The 24,711-nt window shown below is 33.1% G+C and overlaps 1 protein-coding gene across 4 annotated transcripts in view; it reads left to right on the top strand.

The window, feature by feature from the left end:
- Positions 1-24,711, top strand: part of BRINP3 (BMP/retinoic acid inducible neural specific 3) — a 536,581-nt gene that overhangs the window by 290,971 nt on the left and 220,899 nt on the right. For all 4 annotated transcript variants that reach the window (XM_072648361.1, XM_072648360.1, XM_072648359.1 and 1 more), the window contains exon 3: positions 14,950-15,140. In XM_072648361.1, coding sequence (XP_072504462.1) covers positions 14,950-15,140 — 191 coding nt within the window. The remainder of the gene's footprint in view (positions 1-14,949; positions 15,141-24,711) is intronic.

Consider the following 24,711-nt stretch of genomic DNA (forward strand, 5'->3'; position numbering starts at 1 on the left):
AAACCAAAGAGCAAAATCACAGAAAACAGAGAGAAGAGGAGTCCATAGTGTCAAGTACTTCAGAAATGTCAAGAAGAAAGAGGATTGAGAAAATGGTCCCTGATATGGCCATTAAGAGATCATTGGTAGTTGTGGAGAGCAGTGGAGCGATGAGATAAGAAACCTACTCACAAAGCTTTGAAAAGTGAATAAGAAATAAAGGAAGTAGAGACAAAGAACGTTGTGAGTTATTTCTAGTCCTTTGTGAAAGGAAGAAGAGATATGGGGAGAGTAGCTCAAGGAAATGGTAGGGTCTAATAAGTATATTGGTTTTTTTCTTGATAAGGGAGATTTGGGTATATTTGTTGTCAGAAGAGAGGAGAAATTCAAGATTAGAGAGTGGGGATGACAGAAGGAGCAGTATACTGGTTCAAATGGGAAGGGCTAGGATCAAAGGTACAAGTGGAACAATTGATCTCAAATTTTAATGAAAGTTTTTCATTCCGAGCCCTGAACCATTAAGAAATTCTTTTAAAGAAAAGATGGTGTTGGAATATTAAGTTGAGGAAGGAGAAAAATAGCATATGCCTTATGTTTGAACTACTTTATCAACTACTTAGTCAATAATTGCCTCAAAAAATGCTTGCTTCAGATCCCAATGGTCATTCCTGTCCTTTACTTACATATCCTCATTTGTTGTTGTTGTTGTGTTCGTCCTTCATTTTCAAAGAGGACCGTGATATCAGGGAAATGATGACATGACTTGCACTTGACTTTGTTTCAAATGAGGAGGAGTGCTGTGGAAGGTCACCAGCCTCACCTTCTCCTCCTGAGCCATTTGGATCCAGTGACCAGATATTCCAGCCAAATACAGAATAGTGGTATTTATAAGACAGATGAAGTAGAAGAAAATATGAAAGCTCTAAGACAGTATGTACAATATACGTTATAAAGCATGTATACATACGGTAGTACTAACTTCTTCTTAGATGACGTTAGATGATTTTGGATAATGACAGTGAGTATATTGTTAAAATTCAATGGAATTTCATTTTGGTTAAATATTTTAATTTGTTAAGTGGAAAACATTTTTAATGATATTATATTCGATTAAGTTAGATAATATTTAACTTAAAATTTCAGAATCTAATCCAAATTTAGTGGAATTTTAAACTACTAAAAAATTTAACAATCATGTACATAACAGAATTTTCATTCACAAATCCTGAGCAACTCTATTCTTCATTGTCAATTTGTCTCTTTCTGAGATGATTGATTGTCTCAAGTAATACGATCATGAATACAAGGGACCCAAATTTCTTTGCAGACCGTCACAAATTTAGCACAGAATTGTCAGTTGCCTAGTAAGATTTTTTCAGAGTTTGACTACTTAACAAAATGTAGTCATTTACTGGTAAATCATGCATATACAAGCATTATGTGGAAGATATTCATTGCTTCACTCATACTTTAGATACCACATTTTATAATGCCCTAAAACATTAAGAAACCTCACTTTTTGTAAGTCAGTATGACATTGTCCATGTTGAAGGAGAAAATAATATATGCCCTCAGCCTCCCTACTTTATTAACTTAGCATGTAGCTGCCTGAAAAACACTGGCTTCAGAGCCTAGCAGTTAGAGTTCTCACTCAGCAGTGTAATATTTTTTAGTAGCTAAACAAAGAACAGTGTCATTTCTGTGACATTGAAATAATAGAAAAAATGTTTTAAATAAGATATAATTTTGTGTACATGATATACATTACATATAACGTACATAATAGTATTCATAGATAAATAAATTATTTGATTATCATGTAGCTGGTCAACTTGGTAAGACTTTAGGCATGATATTAGAGACATCTGAGAGCACCCCTTCGCCTTGGAGAAGTTAGTTGTGCAAAGGCATGTAGGTGGGAAATGGAATGTTGTATGTGACAAAGAACTATAAGGCCAGTATGATTGAATTATATATTTTCACATGATCTATCATTATTTGAAGATATCCCCAAATCTCAAATATCCCTGACCACTTTTCCATGATCAAATTATTACATTTTCCTTAAGAGAACCATCACATTGTTAAATTATTCTGTCCTCATTTTCCACCTATAAAAATGAAAATTGATCTTAATTCTAATTTTAAGACACAATCATGCTGGCATAGGCTTAATACTCTCCCAGATCCTGTGAGTTTAAGCTCCCTATCCTTGTAACTTCACCCTTTACCTACATTTTAGAGAAACTGGCCTAAAGGTAATGCTTTTGTTTTGTAATTACCTTTCCCCTTAACTCAAGTAGCTTCCAGTCCTTTGAGTCTCAATTCTGTTCTTTTATTTTGTATGTCCACCCTGGCATTGTCCATCTTTGTAACCTGATTGACCACCAATAACTCAAATTTAGGTTGATTTGATTAGAACCCTTGAAGACTACAGCCATATCAATTCTGTTCCCTGAGGATCGCTCTCATCTGCCAAAGAGGAAGTAATGTGACTCTTAACCCTCATCCTCATTAAAATGTCTACCTGTTGGGACTGTCTTACTATTGCCAGGGGAAGTTTAAATGATGTTCTGTCAGGCCAATCAGAAGGAAGACACACCTATGTTTAAAGACCCTGTCTACACTCACATCACTACACTTTGATCACTGTGAGAGCACAGGAACCAATCTATTGGCTTGTTGTTGTTACTGTTGTTATTATTGAATTCTTTCAGTCTTTTCTGACTCTTAATTAACCCATTTGGGATTTTTCTGGCAAAGATACTGGAGTACTTAACCATTTCCTGCTACAGTTCATTTTACACATGAGGAAACTGAGACAAACAGAATTAAGTGACTTGCCCTAAGGGTCACATAGCTATTGAGTGATGAGGTTGGATTTGAACTCAGAGCTTCTGGAATCCAGACCTGATGCCGTATCCACTGCACCACCTAACTGCCCCAGTTTTATTGGTTACTACTAGCCTAACTAATAAATTAATCATGCTCAGACCATTGTCTTCAATTTACCTTAATTTTCAAACAGAACAGCCCTAATTTAGAGATCTCAAAGACCCAAATTGAGGATGCTAGCTAGTAATCCATAATAGAAAGCATATTTGCTGGAAGATATGGAAAGACCAAGACAATTTTGTAAAACTTAATGGGAAATATTGTAAGACTCCATTATAAATGCACTGATAAAATTAAGGAACAGGACATTTTGGTAAACAAGGTGGAACTGAACCAATGAAATCTGTATATATCTTAATTATATCTATTTTAAGGAAAAATCCAATTGTCTAAGAGTAGGTAGTATGGTCAAGTGGAAAGAGCATAGCTTTGGAATCAGAATGTTTAGGTTCAAATCCTCGCTTTGCTACTTAAAAGTCATTTCACCTAATATTCTAGTTTCCTCAACTATAAAATGATAGGCACTAGATGTTCTCTAATGTCCCTTCTCCTTTTAAATGTATTTATGACAGTACCACTCCCCTTTATGATCAAAAGAAAAATAAAATTGACTAGTCAGAAAAAAAGGCAGAGTACAGAGCTGTTTCCTCACCATAAGCCATTGTACCAGCATAGAAAGTAGACCTTTTGAACAACAAACATTCAGAACCTTACATTTTGTAGTTACAGATAATTTCTCCAGAAATAGACAAAAATACAATGTTTTCTGCGTGATTTATAAGATAAGGATTATGAATAGACTTTCCCTGTTGTACCTACGGGTACTGTTGAGTTATTTTCAGAAAAATCAAAAAACCTGACCTATTTAGTGTGTGGAAAAATAGATGTCAGTATCAGGTACTCAAGCTTATTGACTTGAAAATGATAGCCTAGGGTGACAGTGTTCTATGTTTCCTTGATATTTCATGCAATTGTTATTGCTATAGCAGAAAGAGCAACGCAATAAAAATAATTGAGGGTGAGCAGAAACAACAAAGAAAATAAAGCAGTTTTAAACTGCTCAGTCTGTTTTTAAAATGTTTTGTTTATAAATGCACATTCTAGGTGATATCCATGACATGTACTGGGTTTGACAAGTAGGCATACGACTATATAAGCATAGTCATATTAACTCACAGGCACCCTGGCCATAACTACCCAACCAGAAATATGATTTCACAACTTGATTTTTCCACTGTGTTATTCAAAAAAGTCTATCTTTACAGTGGGCAATTTTCTATAAGTGGCTTAGTTTGCATCTATGCTACACTAGGTTCACAAATCTAGTCCCCCAAATCTTTAATCCTTCTTAAAGCAGTCTCCAGCCATGGGGCTGTGAGAAAAGAAGTTTAAACCTCTGCCTCTCTTCCCAGGTTTTCCTTTCTCCACATTTAAAAGAATCTATTCTGACCTAAGATTGAGTTTATCGCTAGGAAAAGAAGAAATCTATGAGAATGAATGGATAACAGATTAACTGATTGAAAAGGGGAGAAGAAGGAGCTAAATATGATAAAACAGATAACCAGAAACTTGACTTGAAGAAAAAAAAAAAAACTTGCCTCTTATTCTTTTAACATAGAGGTGTTTAACATAGCTGGATATAACATTCCCTTTGCTTCAAGAGAAAGCAGCGAGGGCAGAGGGAATGTCACAAATGTATTAGCTCTCACCATGTATAAAGGCAAAGAGATAGGATATTATAGGACATCGTTAGATTACTTGAAAGGCAATAGACATGCAAGAAAACAAATTAGCTTTAATATCAGACTGATTAAGTAATCTGTGAATGAGTTGCAGAAAAACAAACCAAAAACTAAAACCTGGTAACAGAGGGGTAGCTAGGTGGTACGATGGATAGAATATCAGGCCTAAAGTAAAACAAACTAAAAAACACATCTTCCTGAGTTCAAATCTGGCCTCAGACCCTTACTAGATGCATGGCCTTGGGCAAGTCACTTAATTTACCATTTGCCTCAGTTTCTTCTTCTGTAAAATGAACCGGAGAAGGAGAAGACTAACCACTCCAGTATTTTTGCCAAGAATACCCCAAATGGGGTCATGGGGAGTTAAACATGTCTGAAATAACTGAACAAGAACAGAGGAGAATTACATAGAGGAACTTTTCACCCTAGGTTGAAAGATAGTAATGATTTTAAAATATATATATTTTATAATTTCAATCTGAGGGAGACTAGAATCAAATTAAGTTATGATCTGTTAGTTTTTGATTAATGAGATAGTCAATTTTCTATATTTTTTATAATTTGTTCTATAATATTATCGACTTGCTGTTAAAGCTGATGCACTCCTCTATTTCCATTTTGTAAATACTGATGTTCCCAATGCTGTGTCCCTCATCTCTTTGTTCCTTGTTTTCCTCACTTTACTTTATCTCATCCATGATGTCTTCCCAGATTTCCTTGAAAATGTAGTTTTATTGTTTATTATAGCAAAAGAATGTGCCCTAATTTGTCCAGTCATTCTCCAATTAATTTCACATCCATGAAAAGAGCATATGTACATATATATTTATATATATATATGTACGCATGCATATGTATTTTGTGCACATAGAACCTTTTCCTATTTTGGGGGTATTGGCCTGATATTCATATCAGATACTTTACTAACTTTTTGTTCAAAGTTTGAAATTACTTTCCAGAATGTCAGGAACAATTCACAACTCCACCAAAAATAGAGCAGCATGTCTTTTTTCCTCCAGCCTTTCCAACTTTTGTCATTTTTGCCACTTTTTTTGATTATCTTCACTAAACTGATGGGAAGGCAGTAGAACCTTAAAAATGCTTAATTTGAATTTTTATATGCCTGGCTTCTTTCTTCTCTTGAGAGCTGTCTGTTCATATACTTAGACATTTATCTATTGAAGAATGCTCTTTATTTTTATGAATTTGAATCACTTCCATATATATATATATATATACACACACATATGCATACATATACAAATACCAAATTTATAATATATGTATATACACATATAAGTATATAGAAATATGTATCATACACACATGTATATCTATAGATAGTAGATATAGATATATAATTCTGTCTCTCTGCCTTTAATATAAATATTTTGAAAATGCAAGCTTTATCAAAGAAATATGTGCAAAAATATTTCCCCTCTTTTCTAATCTTGGCTTCTGTGGATTTGCTTGTGCATAAACTTTAAAAATTTTATGCAATGGAAATTACATATTTTATTTTTTGTGATCCTCTTTTTCTCTTATTTGGTTATGCATTCTCTGGTAGCCATAGTTCAAAAGAATAGTTTTTTGCTTGGGCCTCTTATTTGAATCTAATTTGACCTTTTATATTTAGTTTTCAGATCCATTTGGATCTGAATTGATCTGTATTGACATAGGGTTTTAGTCTAAGTTTAATTTCTGTCAGACTTCTATAGAGTTTTTTCCAAACGCTTTTGTGAAATGAGTCCTCTTTATCGCATTAAATAATGTCTTTGAGTTTATCTAATATGAACGAATCTAGTGGTGTCAAAGCAAATATAAATTATATCCCTCCTGGTCCTCATATTAACTTATCAAGCCATGAATTAACATTATCCATGTTATATTTTCATTTTTGTTAAACATTTCCCAATTATATTTTAATCATTTGTAGCCACACTCTTTCTAGACTGCTTACTGCCCATTGACCATGAGTTTGATACCTATAATCTCTGAATTTTATTTGTTTTGGTATGTTACATACCTAGTTTATTCCCCTACTCAATCTCTCTATTTACTAGCACCAATTTAAAAAAATAATTACTACTTTATATTACATATATTATGTATAATTATATATTATTACATATATAATATACAATTATATATTATTATATATAATTGTATATTATATTATTATATTATATATTGTATATTATGTTATATTATATTATAATATATTATATTAATATTATAATTTGATAGACTCCTCTTCCAGTCCACCATCTTTGCATTATTTGTCATGAGATTTTTAATCTTCTGTTCTTCTGGGTCAGTTGTGTTGTTTTTATCATTATTTAGTTGCACAAAATCTATAGTACTTTGGTGTGGCAAGTCAACACATTATGATAGGTAGCAATATCATTTTTATTACATTGGTTGAGAAATGAATCTATGCTTATCTTTCATTTGCAACTAATATTTTTCCAATTATTTATTTCTGTTAGAAATAAATGTTCTTTTTAAAAAAACAGTATTTTGTATATATGTTAATATAATTCTTGCATGTATCTGGTGTGTATGGATTTCATTCATTCAGTCATTTTTGACTCTTCATGACTGCTTTCTCAGGTTTTCCTGGCAAAGATACTAGAGCAATTTGCCCTTTCCTTCTCTAGATCATTTTACAGATGAGGGAATTGAGGCCAACAGGGTTAAATGACTTGCCCAGATGAAACAGCTAGTAAGTTTCTGAGACTGGCATTGAACTTAGTTGATTCTTCATGACTATAGGCCTAGCTCTTAAATAACTGTGTCACCAATACTGCAGTTATTTTGAAATAAACTCCTTTTATTTAAAAAATAAAATCCATAAAATTATGGATGACTTATGTAGATTCACTTTTTATTCTTCCATATTGCTAAAATTTCAATTATTTAATCAATTTTTGGTTGATTCTCCAGGACTAAGAAAACAATTATATGATCTGACAGAAGTCCTTTTTTCTTCTTTGCTTATGACTATTACCTCAATTGTTTTTCTTGTCTTACTGCTATAGCTATCAATTTAGGTCCATTGTAAATAATGGAGGCAAAAATTGGTATCTTTGCTTTATCACTGATCTTGCTGGGAAGAATTGTACTTTCTCACCATTATAGATGATCCAGGAATTTGGATTTTAGATATAAACTACTTATCATGTTAAGGAAAGTTCTGTTTGTCCCCATGTTTACTAGGTTTTCTTTTAATAGTTTTATTTTTCTCAAAATTTTTTCATGTTTGCTGATATAGTCAGATAAGGTTTTGTTCTTGCTATTGATACAGTCTACTGTATTGGTATTTTTGCTAATAGTAAACCAACCTTAGATTCCAAGTATAATCTTTGTGTTATATTCCTGTAATATCTTTGCTAACTTTTTATTTGATATTTTTTGCATCATTGTTCATGAGGAATATTGATCTTTGGTTTTCTTTCGCTGTTTTGACTCTCTTTGGTTTGTGAAAAAAGATTGTTTTTGTATCACAGAAAAAATATAATAGTAGCCAATTTTTTTTTGAAATTAACATATCAAAATTACTTTTTGAATGGTAAAATTCACTTGTAAATCTATATAGTCATATTTTATATAATATTTCTGTGAGTTTTCATTTTGGGATCTCTTTCAGGAGATGATTAATGGGTTCTTTCAATTTCTATTTTAACCTCTGGTTCTATGATATATAGGCAGTTCTCTTTGATAATTTTTTTTTAAAATAATGCCTTGTTTTTTGTTTTTTGTTTTTTTTATCATGACTGCCAGGTCTTAAATTATCTGTCCTTGATCTGTTTTCCAGATCAGTTTTTTTTTCCAGTAAGATATTTCACAATTTCTTTTATTTTTTCATCTTTTTGTTTTTGTTTTATTGTTTCTTGATTTATCATGGAGTAATTATCTTTCACTTAACAATTCTCATTTTTTAAGGAGTATCTTTTCTTCCGTTTAACCAAATTTTAAGAATTCTCTTCAGTGAATTTGTGTGCCAGGTTTACCATTCTGTGTCTTATGTTTTTTAAGGTGATATTTTTTCCAGTATTGTGTATATGTGTGTGTGTGTGTGCATGTGTGCCCCCATCAAGCTATTAATTCTCTTTTTATGAGTTTCTTGCATCACATTTCTTTTCCCCATTTGTCCCCTCAACTTTTCTTATTTGATTTAGAAAATCCTGTTTGAACCTTTTCAGGAATTCTTTTTTCGGCCTGAGACCAATATACACTTATCTTTGTGACTGTGGAGGTAGGTGTTTTGACTTTGTTTTCTTCTTAACTTTCATTTTTATCCTCCTATTATCATAGTAACTTTTTATGGTCAGGTTCTTTCTTGTTGTTTGTTCATTTTTTTCAGCCTATTTCTTGACTTTAAAGTTTATGTTACAGTTAGGCAGACATTGTCCCAAGCTTCATGTTTTTCATCCTTCTGTTTTCAGAGCTACTTCTTGGGGCCTGTATGTTTTCATTTCTTTCAAGAAGGTATGATTTGAGAAGTGTGGTAACTTCTCTACTACCCTGTGCTCTGGTATTTGAGTAACTGCTAGCACTCTTTTTCTGCCCTGGTGACTAGATCCCCAGGGGCCACATACTCCTATGCATTATTGCTCTTCCTCTTCCTGGCAAAGTGGGATCTTTTGCTGTTTTTGTATAATCAAGAAGTATAATGACTCTATTTGTTCCAGGATCCATGACCATTTAGATTGTAAGGCTAAGGATCCTGGAAGGGTGGAGTGTGATGGCAAGCAAAGTGGGATCTTTTGCTGTTTTTGTTTTAGTATGATTAAATGCCTCTCATTGAATCTTGCCTGTATAAACCAAGAGTCTTTACTAGGAGTAAAGTACCGAAACACGAGTTTCTTTAACTGGAAATAGTATATGTATTTGTATTGCTAATGTGATTAAAGATCTTTCCCACCCATTAATGGGCCTACCAATTAAGGGAAGTTTGATTAGGGAAGATTTGTAGGAAGGCCCACATCTTTTGTTAATGAGGCACTGGTTCTCAAGGGTTGAGATACCCTATGGATCTCAAAAAGGTATAAATACTCTGAGGGTTCTGGTTTTACTTCTGGGCTTACTGACTGGAAGTGTTTGTTTGGCCACATGAGGACTCTGGGAAGTTACTAAGGAGCCTCCCAGCTTTGAAAACCCAGATGTCGGTGTTTCCCTATCTGGTAACTATGGTCAGACAGTTGGACCTGTCCACTGATGATCAGTCAGAGGAAGCCATGTTTGTTGACTTTTGATTTCTCTGTATTTTCTTTGAAGTTCAGGGTATTGACTCCCCTGAACTAGGTGAATGATATATGTGCTTGGTTAAAGGAATGATGCATGTGATTGATTAAAGTGATTGTTAATCCCTCAAAAGATGCCTTTCCTTTTATGAATGTAGATCTAAGAACTTGTGATAGCAGGCACCCCTGTTGTGACAGCAATCAGAATCTTTTGCTGCTTTTGTTTTAGTATAATTAAGTACCTCTGATTGAGTCTTGCCTTTATCAATCAAAAGTCTTTACAAGGAGTAAAGAAACAAGAATTTCTTTAGCTAGAGAAAGTGTATGTATTTGTATTGTTAATTATCTTAATGTGATTAAAGATTTTTCCCACCCATTGATGGGCCTGTGCATTGTGGGAAGTTTGATTAGGGGAGTTGTTTTGTAAGAGGGTCCCAAGTACCTTTTTTTTTTTTTTTCTGTTGAGGCACTGAGCAAAGTGATGCCCTCTGGCTCTAAAAAAAGGTATAAATATTCTGAGTTGAGGTTTTACTTTGGGGCTTAGTTTTTGGTAAGATGGTTTGAGTGCTCGATGAGAACTCTGGGAAGCCTTAAAGGAGAACCCAGATGTTATGCTTCCCTCTCTGGTTGCTATGGTCAGGCACTTGAATCCCAACTGTCTGTTGAATTCAGACAGAAGAAGCCATGTCTATTGATCTTTTGATTTCTCTGTACTTTCTTTCAATTTCAGGGTGCTGACTCCCTGAACTAACTGAATGATATATGTGCTTGGTTAAAGGAACGATACATGTGCTTGATTAAATGATTGTTAATCCCTCAAAAGTTGGCTTTCCTTTTGTAAATGCGGATCTAAGAACCTGTGATAGCAGGGCCTCCTGTGTATGTTGGGGTGCTTACTGCTACAAGGGGCAGTAGCCTATATAGGTAGTTCAATCAAATCCTGAATCCAGTGCCAGGAAAGTATTCCCTGTAATCTTTTTCTGACCAGTTTTTGGAACCCTTTACAGTCTATAGGTTGAGAGCTCCAGAAACCACCACTATCAATTATTCTCCCCTAAAGCATAGTGCTGGTTGGCTGTGTTAAGGCCTGCACTGGACTGAGTTTCACTCCCACCCCAGTGAAATAGAACTTTCTTACTCATCTTCTAAGGTGCCTGTGGTGGAAAAATTGTTTAACTGCATCCATTTGTTGCTTTTGCTTCTCTAAAATTATTTTTGGTGCATTATTTTAAAATTGTTTGGAGGAGAATTTAGGAGAGCTTAGATGAATCCCTGCCTTTATTCTACCATGTTAGCCTGCTGTCCTCTTGTTCTAATTTATCTGTGCAATGTATTTGAACAATTTTTTTAAAGATATTTCTGCTTTTCCCTTTTTTGTCATGATTTTTAAACTTTTGTCAAATTTTCAGATTTTCAGTCATTCTTAAAATACTTCACCATGATTCATTTTTTTAGATAATTAGTTCTAGTATGAGATGCCATGCAGTTTCTTCAACATTTTTTAATCTTTTTTTGACTTTTAATATTTCTTTTTTTTCATAGAAGAATTACCTTCTTTTTAGTCAGTGCTGATTTTCCGATAGTGTTTGACTTGGATAAGGTTTTGTACCTCTTATGCTTTTAATTTTCATGTCTTTCTTCTATAGTTTTTATTTCTTTTCGAGTTCTTTCCTTTAGAATTCTCATTTTTCCCCTGTGATATAACTTTTCCATTCATTTTTTTTTTAGAAATTCTTTCAGCTTTATGACTGTAGATAGAGTTTCAGGCTCAAAATCAGAAAGACCTGAATTAAAATTCAGCCTCAGATGCTTGTTATCTGTGTCACCATTGTAAAGTCACATAACCTCTGTTTGACTCAATTTTCTCATCTGTAAAACTGATACAGTAATAGCACCCTCCCTCCAAGCATTGTTGTGAGGATCAAAGGAGACAATAATTTTAAAGAGCTTAGAACTTATACTGAAAAATATAATTTTATATATTTATATATACATATAATATTTTACATTGTATTCATTGCCTAACATGTTATAATTATTATTCAGCCCTCCCTCACTCAAAACAAAGTGAAGTGCAAGTCATGTTATTATTTCCGTGATGGCATGGTCTTCTTTGGCAGTGAAGGACAAACACACCCATAATTACTATTATTTAATATTCTAGAAATTCTAATTAATTCAGTATGCAATTTATTGTGTGTTGTCTTGATTGTAAGTATTTTGCAGTTATTCTTTTTTCTGTTTGTTTTTTGAACATGCCTCATCTCATGATAACTTTTTCTTTTAATTGAAATAAAAATGAATTCTCTCAGCCTCACTTTTCAGATTGGGACTTGGAGTTAAACTTTAAATTTGTATACATTTGCCAGGGCTTTAATGATCCTGTAAGATGGGGGATTGTCTTAGGTGTTTTTCTGCTAGAGTCTTACTCCAACACCAACAGCAGCAGCAGCAAGAGCACAACATTGCCATGGCTAACTTTTGCTCTCAGGTTGCAACTCCAAAATCTTTGTTCCTAATTTAGAGCAAGTAATAACATGACGACCCTCTTCTGCTGTCAACATCTGGGTCAGTGATGCTGGCTCAGCCTACTCCATCCTTTCTGTACTTATCACTTGGACCTGTGTATACACTTTGTGATATTTGATGGAATAGATGACACATTATAGTTTCTCCTTATGTTTTTGGATAGTACTTAATCTGGTGCTAGTCTGAGATCTTCATTGCAATAATTATTTGGGGAGGAAGATTGTATTGCTTTCTTCTTGGCCATCTCATTTTCTCTCTCAAAATTCTTCCCTTCTAATAATACCTAGCTCAAATGTCAGCTCCTCCATGAAACCTGCTTTGTTAATACCTGCTGAGAGCGTCCTTTACCCATAAATATTTGTTATAATACTTTTGATTGTCACTTTGACCTTACTATGCTTTACCTTACTCCATAGGATTTTATATACAAAATCTATACATATCTTTTAAATATCAAGATTTTATAAAGATCTGAGTTCAAATCTAGTCTCATATCCTTAATAACAGGTGTTGTTCTCAGCAAGTCATTACCTTAGTTTCTTTGACTGAAAATGGAGATAGTAATAGCATTTACCTCCCAGGGTTGTTGTGGGGATCAAATGACATAATATTTTTAAAGCACTTAGTGCAATAGGCACTATATACTATATGGTAACCACTATATAGCTGTTAATCATTATTATTGGATTGTGAGTACATTGAGAGCAAGAACTGTTGTTTTTCATCATTTTAACAGTGTCTTATATGTAGTAAGTACTAATCTTGAGTGTCATTGAAATTAGATTTATTTTTCCTGGCAGAGGGCAAAATTTAGACAGTTGAAATTTATAGTTTTAGCTCTGTATAAAAAAAAGTTTCTCTAAATCAGAAATACCTTAGTAAGTAGCATTTGCCATCTCTAGATATCTTTCAGTAGTGGTTGTAAGATTATTTACTTTTTTAGAGAATTTATTGACCAATTCTGCTTTAGGAAGTAGGTTGGATTATATAATATAGAAGCTTTCTTGTAACTCTTGGTTTCTATAAACTACGACAAGACACTCTTTGTCGTCAGTTCTCCTTTGCATTCAAGCTGTTGTCATCTTATTTCTTAGTTACATGTTACATATTTTCATTCATGTAAGCTCCTTGAAGACAGAATCTGTATTATTTTATTTCTGTTTTGCCAGTGCCTAATATAATGCTTTGCAAGTATTAGTAAACATTTAATACATTTTGAAATTGATTTTTTTTCATTTCCTGTACATGTGAGAAAAATTCTAAAGAACAGTATAATTCTTGTAAAAAAGAAAGGATAGAACATGATGATAAAATAAATCCTAATTTGTCTTGGCATGTGTAGAAAGATTTGTGATTGTGCCTTGAGGGGAGTTGTTGGGTTTTGATGGTGACAGTATCTGTATGTGATAGTTACATATCTCCATCTGGATGTGCCCCTTAAATTGGCATGCCCAACTGTTGAGGTACCAAAACCATGTCACATCATGATTGAATTTAAAAATAATGAATGGTATTTAGAAGCTTTATTTATTTGTATATGCTATTATATTTTGAAAGTCTATAAAGTGAACATTTGATGTTGAATCATTTTTATAGCATTCACATGGAAATAGTATATTCATTTATATAATCCACAGATGAAAAGGGATAAACAGTAGTCAGTACATTTATTCAGTGAAAGAAGTACAAAATATTCTTGTTCTGAAGCAGCCAGCATAATTATACATCTAGTTAGCAAAAGCAACAGGCCACTATGTTTACAGAAAAGACAGAATCTTTGACTGAATTTCAAAGAACATGTACTTCATGTTCATGTCCCATATTGCGTCCTGTGGAGTTATTAAGAGAAGAAAAGATCTGTCTTTTCTCAGAGATTCTTTTCAGGGTCTGAGCTTCTGTTAAGTTCCAGAAATATAGTTATTGGGTATTTTTTTATTTTTGCTTTTTCACATGTAAGTAGTTGATTTTTCTATAGTGTTTTGAGACAAGAGAGGGAAAATGAATTACATTCAACAGATAAGGAGGTGGAATAGTTTCCTTACCAAATAATGACTGCCTGTTTCCTGATTATTCCTTAAGGTTTTATTTGCTAATTTGATCTGGACCAGTGATTTTATTGCTGTGTAAACTTCTATCAATGAAGATTAGCAAGGGATCTGTAAGTTATGGTTGGGGGTGCTGAGAGTGATTAATAGCTTGCCATGCTCACATTGCTAGTAGGAATGAGAAGGAAAACTGGAACTCGTGACTTCCTGACTTTGAGGCCACCATATTTCCCATGACATACATCACAACTGCTTTCCTTCTTATATCATGTCATCATGTAAAAGCAAATCAGTGGAAACTATAACACTTCTCTTCACATTTCGGTATTGGAGTGTTCACTCTAGTTATGTTCATTATAAATGTCACTTCTCCTCAATAGAGCTGATGACAGATGACTACAACAGAGAATTGTTGTAATACAGTGACCCCAGGCTAACTATCAAGTGAATGTGACAAATGAAAACATATGGACAGAATATGTGTTTATGAATAAAAGTAAATTTGCTTTTCAGAGAGTTTGGCCGCTGGAAAGTAAATAACCTTGCTGTGGAGAGAAGAAATTTCCTTGGCTCCCCACTTCCTCTTGCCCCTGAATTCTTCCGCAATATAAGACTATTGGGACGTCGACCCACCCTTCAGCAAATCACGGAAAACCTCATCAAGAAATATGGGACTCACTTCTTGCTGTCAGCTACCCTGGGAGGTATGACTCTATAAAAATATTTTTTTATTGATATCACATGTTGCAAATGTAAATTAGTCCAGACAAATAATATCAAATGAAAAGCTATACTTTTGTATTAGTGTCTGTTTTCTTGCTATTCAATTAAAGCTGAACAAACCTTTTTAATAATAATAATAATAGCTTATACTTATATAACAAAGAATTTACAAATATCTCATTTGATCTTCACAATAATATAGGAAGTTAAATACTATTATTATCCCCATTTTACACATGAGGAAACTAAGGTAGATAAGTAAATTGACTGTGCCCATGATCATATGTGGATATAGATATAGATATAGATATAGATATAGATATAGATATGTACGTACGTATACATGTATGAGAGAGAGGTTAGTTAGTTAGTAAGTTTCTGAGGCTGTATGGGAACTCAGCTGTTTCTGACTCCAGGTCAGTTTTTCTATTCACTGTTCCATTTAGCTGCCTTCTGCCTACTTGTCTACCTCCTGCTCCTTAATAATAATGATATAAAAATAAAATATTATTTATTAAATGCATCTCACAGTATTTGACACATGGGAAGCATTTAACAAATGCCTATTCCCTCCCCTCTCCATAACAAAAATAATAATTATTACAATCATAATTATTATTTCCAGTATACCTTCTTGTCCTTGAATTTATTTTAAAACAAGGATGGTTTCATTTTTCTATCATGTGATGTGAAAGCCTGGCATGTGTGACAATGAAAGTTCATTCCTCTAATATTTATTTGTTGAGTAGTTCTTATGTCTGAGGTGTAGTGATAGGTTGGAAGTTTGAGTGATGGATTGATAGATTTGACCTCAAGAATCTTATAATCTACAAAGAAAGCTTAAATATAAAATAAAGAAGTTGGGATTGATTTCTTAAAAAAGAACCTTTTGAATTCTAAATCTTAGAAGTTTAAAAATATGAGAATAAAAAGCAGTATGCGTTAAGTCCTAAGTTTAGGATAAATACTATAAGGTTCAAAGGAGAAGGAAGTCACTTCTTGTGGGTAGGTAAGTGAAGGCTTCATGATGAGGTGTGTAAGCAACCTTACACATAGAGTTTGGGCATTACTTTTCTTTTCTGATTTGGTCGTTGACTTTAAGTAACCAAACATTTGGAGTCACTTCACCTGGGCAAGGAATTGAGTACTAGTAATATAAGGCCTTTCCCTTGTTTTCCTACCAAAAAAAAAAAAAAAGCAAAGAAATAATCTCTGACCTCAAGTAATTTTCCTTCTACTTTATTATATACAAAATAAATAAATGTAATGTATACAGACACAGTCACACATAGAGACACACTGATACATTCAATTTTAATTCAATTTGCACTTATTAAGAATCCAAGGGCACCAAGCACTGTTTAGCATTGGGCACATGTTAGTCCCTGATCTTGAGGAGATAACAATCTAATGGGGGAAGAAAACACACAAAAGGGAGTTTGAAAATGGGGGGATCAATAGCGGATACCTGACCTTGGCACATCTTTTTCAATGAAATTGAAACCTATCCTGAATACATTTTTATACACACACATACACATACACACACATATATAAAAATATTTGTGTATATGCATGAATATTTATGTATAAGTTTGTAACACATGCAAAGTGATTACAAAAGGGAGATAACACCAACTCCATTAATGGAATCTTGGTCATCAAGAAAAGCATTTTGTAGGTAGTACCACCTAATCTGTTCTTTTTAAAAAGCTTGGTGTTGTAAGTGGGAAAAGTGAAGAAAAAGTATATTTTAGATAGGAGGAAGAGACTTTTCAAAGGCAATGAATCAAGAAATGGAATGCTGTGTAATGAACGACTAGTGAACAAATTGACTGCAACAGAGGATTTCTGGTGGAGAGATGTAAGAAATAAGATGATAGTCCTTCAGGTTTTGATGGACTTTCCATGTCAAATGGATGTTTTGGGACATTATCTTAGCAGCAATAGGGAGTCCCTGAAGATTTTTGAAGAAGGGAGAGCCATGGTTTTATCTGTGTTTTAGGATTATCAGTTTGGCAGTTACGTGAAGAGTGGATTGAAGAGAGCAGAGAGATAAATCAGAGAGATGGTTTATGAGGCTTCTGGAAGCATTCAAGTGAGATGTGATGAGAATCAGAGATAGAATGGTTAGTGAAGGCAGATGGAAATGTTGTGAAGATAGAATTTATAGTAATTTGCAAGTGATTAGCTATTGGTGGGGGAGAAGGGGAGAAGGAAGAGCTAAGCCTGACTCCAAGATGGTGAACATAGATAACTGGGAAGATGTTGGTACCACCAAAGAAAGGTTTGAAGTAAGGATAAATTTTGTGGAATACAGAATATGTTATGGTTTTTGGACATAATGAATTGTAGATGTTTATCAGATATTCAGGTAGATATTCCCAGGAAGCAATTGGTAATATAGGGCTAGAGGTCAGAACATAGACTAAGGAAGATATGTAGGTTTGGAAGTCTTTTGTATACAGATGATAATTCAACCTTCAGAAGCTGATTAGATTATTAAAAGAAGGGTTATAGAGAGAGAAGAGGTCCTAGGACAGGGCTTTGGATTTTATCAACACTTACAGATCAGCAGTGGTTGGAAAGTTCAGAAAATAACCAAGAAAGAATAATGCTACAGAAGGCCAAGAAAGAGAGAGTGTCCTGTAAAATTAGGTGATTGATCAATGAAGTCAAAAATTATTGATAGGTTAAACAGAAGGGAGACTGAGAGAAGACTTAGCAGTTAAAAGATTGTCAGTGACCTTGGTGAGAAGAATTTCAGTCAAGAGGTAGGCTCAGAAGTTTGACTACAAGGGTTTGCGAATTGAAGGTGATGAAATGGCATCTAAAAATATAATGACTCATTCTAAAAGTTTAACTGTAAAAGGATCATGTTATATACTAACAATTGTCTAACTTTTTTTATTCAACGGTGCTTAAAACAATTGGGAAGTTCAGGAATATCAACTATGGATGTATTTTTGACTGGGTCCCTGTTTCTTAGTTCATGGATGATGCCAGATTAATTAATATTGTTTAGCATCAGAGTACATTACGGAGATAGTCACTGTTATTAAAATAAATGATTCTTTATTTAGGATTAACAAATTTCTATGATCAATGCAAATATTTTAATATGCTAATCTATCATCCCTTAGTTGTACATATAAAAAGAATGATTTCAAATTAAATGCCCTCTCTGACATCATAATCAATTATAACTTTTACTGAGTTACTTCAAAAATTGACAGAATTCCTTGCATAGGAATCAACTAAGAAACCTAGACAGTAATAATAATAAGTTCAAAAAGAAATAATGTCATAGGATGATTCTTTTACTGTTAATCAGGAGGTTTTTCATAGATAATCAAATCATAAAAATTTATGAAAGGTGAAGAATACACCTTCTAGACTTTAATATATTTCTATCCCCTTGATAAAACTTTTGTCAGATCAGAATAAAAGGATCACTGTTGAATTTGGTCAAACTACTAGTTTTCAAAACGTAGCTATACCTTTGTTTGCATTGAACAGTTTTTGAAACCTAATTTGTTTTGGCAGAGGCACAATATAGCACTGATGAAAAGGAATCAGACACAAAAATTATCTATATTGACACTTTAAGGTCTATAATTTTATCAGTGTGGTTACTCCCTCCACTGGCATAGTTTGTAGCATCTGTGTTATGAGTTGCTGTAACTAAAACATTCATCACTTGGTGGCCAGTCTCCAGGTGACAAGCCTTTTGAAATTAATTAAGTTTGTCCTCTAATGAGAGGAAAATCCTTCAGTAGGTCCATATTCTGAGTTTCCAGCTTGATTGGACCTGCCAGAGGTTCATTTTGCTTACATAGCTATCACCACATTAAGCACTGTAATAGGAATTTTTTGAATTATTAATGATGACATTTTAAAATGAAGCATATGAGATACCTTTAATTAGCTGTTCTGTGATAGCTGAATCTAATGGTTGCATTACCTTCATATAGATGCAAAGAGGTTTACAAAGCTCTCTGTAAAGGAAAAAAAAAATCCTTTACTACATTTCACCAAATATCTGAACTATTTATCAAGGGAGTTATTTGCCTTGTTTGTATTTTGGAAAAGACATCAAAACTGTATAACTGTTTATATATCTAAAATAAGCATTTCAATTTAAAGAGTCAATCCAGAGATAGATTGCACACCTAGGAGGTATTGATTTTGGCTATGGAATGTATTTCATGATTATTTTTGTAATGTGTTTCATCATAATACAATATGGAACAAATACTTAAATCAAATACTATATGTCTCAACTGAATACAGAAGTAGGGAAAACAATTGAATAGGGAAAAGGAGAATCTTTAGTTGTATAAAGCACCCGAGTGTAAAAAGACATGCCAGGATAAAGGAAACATCATTTGAAAATTAATCAATATTGCAATATAAAATAAAAATTTCATCTTGAAAGTATAGAAAATGAATCTAATTACTTATCTTGGATCTAATTTAGAAAACTCATTAATTATTGTTAAAATTTCAATTACAACATTTATTGCAATGGTTTTCTGCTTCTTATTTTTAATAAAAATGTGCTGTTTGATAGCATGACTCTGAGTTCTAAAACTTTGTCAGTGAAGTCCAAGAGCAATCTGGTTGGAAATGCAGGTTCCCTCTTGGAAAGGCTTGGAATGTGAAGTTGGTCATGGTTTTTAAATGTCTTGTCTTAGGATCAAGCCTAGTTAAGTATAGAGAAGCTCATCACCAGCTGTTCCCAGTACCAAGAGACTTATTAGAAGGAAAAAACAGATATTTTGGCTGCAGAGACTCATGAAGTCCACTTACTAAAGCCAGAGAGGGGTGATATCTTTGCTGAGGGTTTCTTCACTGGCAAAATGAGAGATTTTTATTGAATCATGGACTACTTTGAGAATCTCCCTTTGGAGTATTGCATTCAGTTTTTAAACTTATGTTTATTGAAAAATGAATAGAATGCAGTTTTAAGTAACTTCCCAAATACTTTCAAGTAGTGCACCTAACCAATAAAACAGAAAACATTTCACTATTCAGAAAGATAATATTTAATTTCTAGAGGGATAATTTAATAAATGGTATCAGAGAACTTCATTGTATATTTAACTATATCCTTGAAATATTTTTTGTTTGATCAAGAGGAAATGGCAAGTTATTTCTTTGCTTCTCTTGGAAAAAAAAATAATAATAAAATTGATGTTGGGAGAGAATACTATGTGTGTAGAGAAATTTATATATTACTTAAAATTGTGACATTCCTTGAATATGTTGACCTATAGTTAGATAATAACCTTTCCATGATTTGAGAAACAGGGAACTTTCAAGTATCTATTTGCAAGTTATTTTCTTTTTGAATTATGTCTTCCTTGCCAATTGTAATACTAGACTAGCTCTTTATACCTTCCCTGTATATTGAGTGTATCACCAGCTCATTTCAGATAGTATACTCTCAAAAAAAGAAAATATTACTGTTAGACTAAGTAAAACAATTTTATTTAGAATGGTAAATATGCTGAGCAAAATGTATAGTGCATATTGAGTATAACTATGGATACTTCTTTTGTAATCGTTAGGGTATAGTCATATTATCCTCACTACAATAGATAAATATTTTAAGATATAATTCAGTATGTTAATGGATTCATGTTTTCATTAATGTTGACATTCTCCCCATTTGGGCAGATTACAATCTATCTATGTCTTCTAATTGTGTTCTTCTTGTTGATATCTTCAATAGAAGGCCGACACAATACAATGGAATTGTTTTCCCCAGTGAAAATAATGAGAAAGGAAAAAGCAGGATTATTCTGATTTCCTAGAACAGAAGAATCTTTCATAGTTAAACAATTTACTAAGAGGTGTAGGGGATCTAATCCCTCCTGTCTTTGTTTTAATAGCAAGAAGTACTTAACTCAGCAAAGTGAAACAACACAAATGGCTTTTCCCTAAAAAGAAAGTTTCCATGTGTAATGCTAACATCATATGAAAAATTTCTTGCTAAACATATAAATATAACAGACTGATGACTTGCTCAGTGATTCTCTGGCTGTCTGCATATTTATATGTATTTTTTCCAAAATATTTTCCCCACTTCATTATTAGATGAAGAACAGGAGAGAAGAGAGGGAAGAAGGGAGGCAGAGAGGAAAAAAGAGAGAAAGACAGACAGACAGAGATAGACAAAGAGAGACAGAGACGCAGAGGGAGGGAGGAAGGAAGGAAGAACCAAACTAAAGCTTTGGAACAATTATACATATTCAAGTGAAACAAATTCCAGCATTAGCCATCTCCAATACTTCACTTTGCATCTCCTATCCATGACCTTTCTGTAAGAAGTTGGGTAGCATGCATTATTTGGAATGGTGTTTGGTCATTGTATTGGTCAGAGTTCATAAATTCATTAAAATAATTTATCTTTAAAATAGCTTTATTTTATAAACAATTCTCCTTATTATGTTCACTTTACCCAGCATGACTTCATAATTTTTCCTGTTTCTTTGAAATTATCATTGTTGTCATTTCTTACATAAGAGTAGTAATCCATGGCGATTATATAATCTCTAGAATTCCATGATTAAAGAAAGAAATGGAGTGATGACTAATCAAAACTATTTGCTATTCAACACCATGATTCAACTCAGAAGTTTTCAAGTAGAGAGATTGGAGGAGTCCAAAGGAAGCAGCAAAAGGTAGTTTTAGTATTGTGGGTACATGTCAGTTCCAAGACTACTCAACTTTCAACCCTTCATCAATAGATGGGCATCTTCTTTGTTTCTAGGAATTTGTCAGCACAAAAACAACACACACACACACACACACACACACACACCCACACCCACACACACACACACACACACCCACCATAGGAGTCCTTTTCCGTTGTTGATTGCTTTGGGATAGAGGTGCTGTAGTGATATTACTGGATCTGACTTTTTGGGAATAATTCCACATTGCACATTTCATAGCTTCACCAAGAGTACATCATTGCTCTTGTTTTAATGCAGTCCCCAAAGGATTTGTCATGATACCTTTTTGTTGTCCTTGTCTGACTTATCAATACCAAGCTAGACAGTCAATGAGAAGACAGAGTTTTAATAAAAATGTACACCATTGTGATCAAGTTGAAGAGAGATTCCTCCATAAATGGTGAAGTTCTCCAGATATTTCTCTATTTGTAGATGACTTCTCACTTGTATATTGAAAAAAAAAAGATTCATTACAAAATGATGAATTTGTTTGCTTACAGCAACTCATGAAGACCATTTATTTACATGGAGGGATCACAATCTGTGTTGGTTGAGGCAGGAAGAAGGGAGTGATGGATCATGAAGTAAAATAAAATAAAAAAGCATCCAAATAAAAGGAATCAAAAAGAGAAAATGTAACTGGAAAGCAGGCTCCATGTAACCAAAGCTCTGCTAGAAGCTTGCCTTTTATGGATAACTGGAAACTTTTTCCTACATAGTTAATCCTAATAATTCATCTGATAGGATTTATCTCTGTGCCATTGTTAAATGGGGAGCACCATTAAAAAGAAGGGAAGAGCTTTAGAAAATTTGACTTTGTTCTATATTTTTCACTAGATGTATACTGCCCAGCCCACAATCATAAGCCTTTTGATGGCAGAGAACGTGTTTTATATACACTACATTACCCTGTATATATCCACTTCTTGTTCTTCAAAAAATTCTGACTTAATGAATGATTGAATGCATAAAATTACCCAATGGTATGAAAGAACTTATCCAAAAAGAAGTATGATACAGTTTCCCTATTTGAGCTTTGTTATAAAATACAAAGGACCTGAAATCACAAAAAAATAAAATCAATAAACCTAGCAAGCTGGGCTTTTATGACTACATAGGAACAACTAATTTTCCTCAGGTATGTGTTTTCTCATTTTATATTTTTATTTTTTTCAAGTACTGATTTCTAAAAGTGAATTTATCTATCCCAACTACTCAATCAGTGAATACTTTTCTTAAAGAAAAAGAAATTCCACCAGCTGTGTACTATTGTGTTATTTCCCCTCTGCTGTTTGTTACCTTTCTCTTTTGTCTCTTCTCTAGTCCAGTAGGTATGAGAAGAATCTCAAAGTTGCTTAAATTTACATTTCCTTAATCTATCAATTTAGAGCATTTTTCATACATTTGATAGTTTTCTTGATAGTTTGGATTTTTTCCTTTGGAAAACTGTCATATTTTTGAACACTTATCAATTAAGGAATAGTTCTCAGCCTTATAAATTGGAACTAGTTCCTCCTGTGTCTTAAAAATAAGACTATTATTGCAAAAAACTTATGAAGAATTTCCCCACCCAACTACCTTTTTTCCATTCTAAATTTTGCTATATTAATTTTTTTGCAGAAATTTAAAGTTTTATGTGATAAAATTATCCATTTTATCTTGAATCAGTCAACAGTATTTATTAAGCACTTACAATATGTTCCAGACACTGTGCTAAGCAGTATATATGATCCTCTTTATCTTGGTTAATAATGAACTTTTCCCTTGTTTATAACATCTGATATTTGAACACGTGTCAAAAACAGTGCTGATACTTGGAGAAAAATTGAAAGCTATTATAAATATAGCTGAGATATCTCACTTGGTTTTGCAGATTATTTGTTCATTCATTTATTCATTCATTCAACATGAATTCGTTAGAGCCTGCTTTGTTCCAAGAACTTTTCATCAATATCATCTTAGAAAGAAGTTAATTAGTGGTAAGAACTGATTGACAGTAATGTCATAGAATATGATCAGCCCAGCTTCATGAAAATCTTTTTTGCAATTTGACATCATGGAAAAAGCATATGGTAGCAGGGAACTTAAGCAACTATTGTATGAGATGACCCAAAGTGGGATAGTGATGAACAGGATGGAAGAGCAGGAACACGAAAAAGCTGCAACAGGTCTTTAGTCAAAGCAATGAGGAAATCAAATACTGTCAAACAGGAACAGATGGAGTGATTGTGACATAGTTTGAAAGATCAAAGAGAGAACAACTCATTTTGAATGATAAAATTGAGAAATTAAAATACAAAACTGTATTGATGAAGCTTGTGGCAATCCCCAATGACTGGACTCATGAACCATTTTGCAGTCTTTTCATCTAATTTCATAAGACTGCAGATTTTCAAAAATCATATTGCTATGCTACTTCATTCATATTTCAAAAACAAAGGACATTCTATTAAATGCAGACTATATATCTCTCATTGATATCTATTTGTAAGCTAACTTTATCTTTATCTATAGCTATAACTGTTAACCATATCTAGAACCATTTAACTTGATCCTAAATGTAGATGAAAATTTTAAGAACATTGTATTATTATAGCAGTTGTGGAAATTTTAGAGAATTAATTTTCCTGTGAAATGACAAAACTTTTTAACTTAATATGCACCTTTAGTTTGCTGATAATAAGAAATATATATATATATATAATGTCTTTTGAAATTAAAAAAAAAAAGCCCAACTTTCCTTGTAAAGAGAATAGGCTTGACTTAAATAGAACCTTTCTTAATTTACTGCTTCAAGAACATATAA

Source organism: Notamacropus eugenii, chromosome 2 (genome assembly GCF_028372415.1).
Source record: "Notamacropus eugenii isolate mMacEug1 chromosome 2, mMacEug1.pri_v2, whole genome shotgun sequence".
NCBI lineage: Eukaryota > Metazoa > Chordata > Mammalia > Diprotodontia > Macropodidae > Notamacropus > Notamacropus eugenii.